Consider the following 2,903-nt stretch of genomic DNA (forward strand, 5'->3'; position numbering starts at 1 on the left):
TGTCTTTCCAAAGCCTCTACCAACTACTTATACGTTCATAAATTGTCATCTACATTGCATCTTCACCACCGTTCGCCTACTAGGGGAGGTTACCGCCTTGGAATCCTTCCCCGATCAGCGACACATAACCCGGAGAGCCACCGTAGGGAATCCGTTCATATCGTTGAGTCTTGAAGGAAAGCGCGGCCATTATCGGACAATCCGCGGACCAGTCAGTGGATAAATAGTACTTAGGTGTAGGAAGACATGTCAAACACCCACCAAAATTGTGTGTTGATTAGAAGCCTTCCAATGCTTCAGAAGACCGGAACCTCAGGAGTCTATGGAAATTCGCCAAGCAACCGAAAGCTCCTTACCATCTAGAAGCCTAATCGGAGAATTGCCGTGGAGTTTTACGGGGTTATCGTCCGGCAGCTATCCTAGGCTAGGTTGTACACTAGAACCGGGCCCAACATTACCTATGAACACAACTAGAACCGCCGCATACCTAAAATTTCATGAGCGTAATATTCAATATAAGGATAGGGATTAAATCTTGATTACTCACGCTGCGGTTGCAGCATATATATCAACTTTCCTGGCGTTTGTGAACAAGCCAATGCTACCGGCAAATAGAGTCGTAAATCCTGCAAGCAATCCCATTCTAACAGCTGGCTTGACCACAAAGTACAAGCTCGTTATGGCGCCTACGAGTAGCAGTGCAGCAAGCAATACGCTCATGAAAGATACTATGTGCTGAATGGTGGTGTCAGGGTAGTAATGCATGCCTTCCCAACTTGAAGGATGGTCCTTGCCAGCCCTCCTATCCCTTAAGAGATAGCCTAGGTGATTTTGTAAGAACATGGATAATCTGTCTTGATCCGGTGGGGTCCTCAAAGCTACAATGTCATATTTGGCTTTGCCGTTGAAGAGATTCCTACCATGACCTACAAGAGGCCTGTTCTGCTCAAACCAGCCCGTTATGGCACTGCGGACTCTTGCATTTGGATTCTCTAGGTTGAGAATAGTGCTTTGGCGGATAATAGCGTCCTCTTGCGCTTGTCAGCACCCCTCAGACATAGTTCCAGGCAAATCTCCACCAAGAATCAACGCACGGTATTCTGCTAGACGCTCACGAATCTGCCGTATTAGGCGCATTCTTTCTGCTTCCCTCTCTTCTCCACTTTCTGCTTTCTCCACGAATGCTTCCCAGCATCGAGCCGACAGCTTCACCTCCATCCATTCCGACTCCTCCGCATTTGCGACTTCAAGGTCTGCGGTATCCAACTCCTCGAGACGCGCTTCAAGATCAAGTATCTCGGCTTGTAAATATAGAAGATTTCGGGAGGCTAAAGAGTCGAAGCGGCGGTAGACTTGGAGGTCAGGATCGGAGGCGAGAAGGGCGCTCAGACTATGGAAGCCCTCAAGGTACTTCTTCAGTGTGCGCGGAGAGGATTGCTCGAGGTCGACAGCCTGAGAGGGCTTAGAACTGAATGTAAAAGCTTTGGGCAAGCTCCTTCCAATCTGTGATTTGGACATTCTGCTCCGAAATGTAAGGTTCTAAGTCGAACGTAGGGATTGAAAAGTGATTCGCACAATTTCTAGATTCTGGACATGTTAATAGTATGCTTCCGAATAGTGCCTGCAAAGTGTACGGGCAGATAATCAGGTCGATCATAAAGAGGAATCCGCCGTGCACGCGGCGGGAGGCTCCATTGGTAGAGCATAGGGTGGATGTTATGGGTACCAGAAATGGTGGGTCATATCATCAAGGAGGATGTGTGGCTTAGGTGTTGGTCGATCGAAGCGCCCGCCAATAGCGCCCGCTGGTGCCCCTGGCCCGGCGTATCAGCCCCGCTCGCATGCAGGTGCTCTGCCCCGAAGTAATCTACCTGAAGGCTTATCATCGCACAGCCCGCCTGCAGCGATCTTCCGAATGTCACTACTTCTGCACTCCGAACTCTCTCACTTCCGCACTCCGAACTCCCTCACCTCTGCCGCCGACCTGACCTCTACACAATATCATGTCGTGCCTACTCAGATCCTTCTTTAGACGACGAGGCAACGCGATCGGAAGTCGCGATGGAAGCTTTCAGGTCGACGAGGAAGATTTGAGACCCCGCCGTGTGCTTGTACGTACTTCTACGGAGAAAGCAACGGGAATACCCTCGCATCGTCGGAGCTTTACACCAAGTCGGGATACACTCGTTGATGAGAAAATTGCTCTGAACCGCTCTCCTGAAACGACAACGGTATCCTACGTGGACGAGACTCTTCTATATGCTGATGATGAAGAAGAGGTTATGACAAGCACCTATTTATCTGAAAAGCACCTGGAGGCCAGTACAGATTATACGAATGACGAATGTACCATCACTGGAAGGCAGGAAGATACCATAGCACAGGATACTCGTTGGCATCGCCGGGGTGTCATATTTAAACCAAAATCCAAACTGAGCAAAGGAGGTAAGCACAATGCCTCTATACCTTTATCCCAGAACTAGCAGATATGCTAATTCCAAGTTGTCTTCGATAGTTCAAACAAAAGCACTAGAAGCCCAACATACAGGGGACGAATTGCAGCGTCGCATGGATTTCGCCCGTTCAGTTAAAAACATGAATGAGAAAGACGCCCAGCGGGCCTGGGCAGCTGAGAAGGAACGACAAAGAAAATGGGATGATGAATATAAGAGGGCAAGACAACAGCGCAGTCAATGAACAGCTCGCATGTTTCTTCGCATATGGGCGTGATATTATGTCGGGCACTACATTCAGGATTTATCGGCACGTTTTGGCGTACATCTGGCGGTCTTCAGTAATTAGATGATATCATTCTATTCTCTCTTTCAAACAAGAATTACGGAACTGATCAAGGCTTAGTCACTGAGAATTCCTGCTCCTTTTACCTCTTGCATCCAATAATA

The 2,903-nt window shown here is 48.5% G+C and overlaps 2 protein-coding genes across 2 annotated transcripts; one reads left to right on the forward strand and one right to left on the reverse strand.

The window, feature by feature from the left end:
- Window positions 1–543: 543 nt before the first annotated feature.
- On the reverse strand, window positions 544–1,407 carry K441DRAFT_482695 (uncharacterized protein; the record flags this gene model as incomplete). Its single annotated transcript, XM_067641902.1, has 2 exons — window positions 544–1,031; window positions 1,095–1,407. Coding segments are annotated over 2 exons (801 nt in total), but the record flags the coding sequence as incomplete, so codon positions are not given.
- A 596-nt stretch (window positions 1,408–2,003) lies between these two features.
- K441DRAFT_543743 (uncharacterized protein) lies at window positions 2,004–2,697 on the forward strand (the record flags this gene model as incomplete). The annotated part of the gene is made up of 2 exons (XM_067642746.1): window positions 2,004–2,445; window positions 2,528–2,697. 2 exons carry the CDS (start codon window positions 2,004–2,006, stop codon window positions 2,695–2,697), a joined length of 612 nt encoding a protein of 203 aa, XP_067507719.1.
- Between the last annotated feature and the right edge of the window lie 206 nt (window positions 2,698–2,903).

Source organism: Cenococcum geophilum (assembly GCF_001692895.1).
Source record: "Cenococcum geophilum 1.58 unplaced genomic scaffold K441scaffold_7, whole genome shotgun sequence".
NCBI lineage: Eukaryota > Fungi > Ascomycota > Dothideomycetes > Gloniales > Gloniaceae > Cenococcum > Cenococcum geophilum.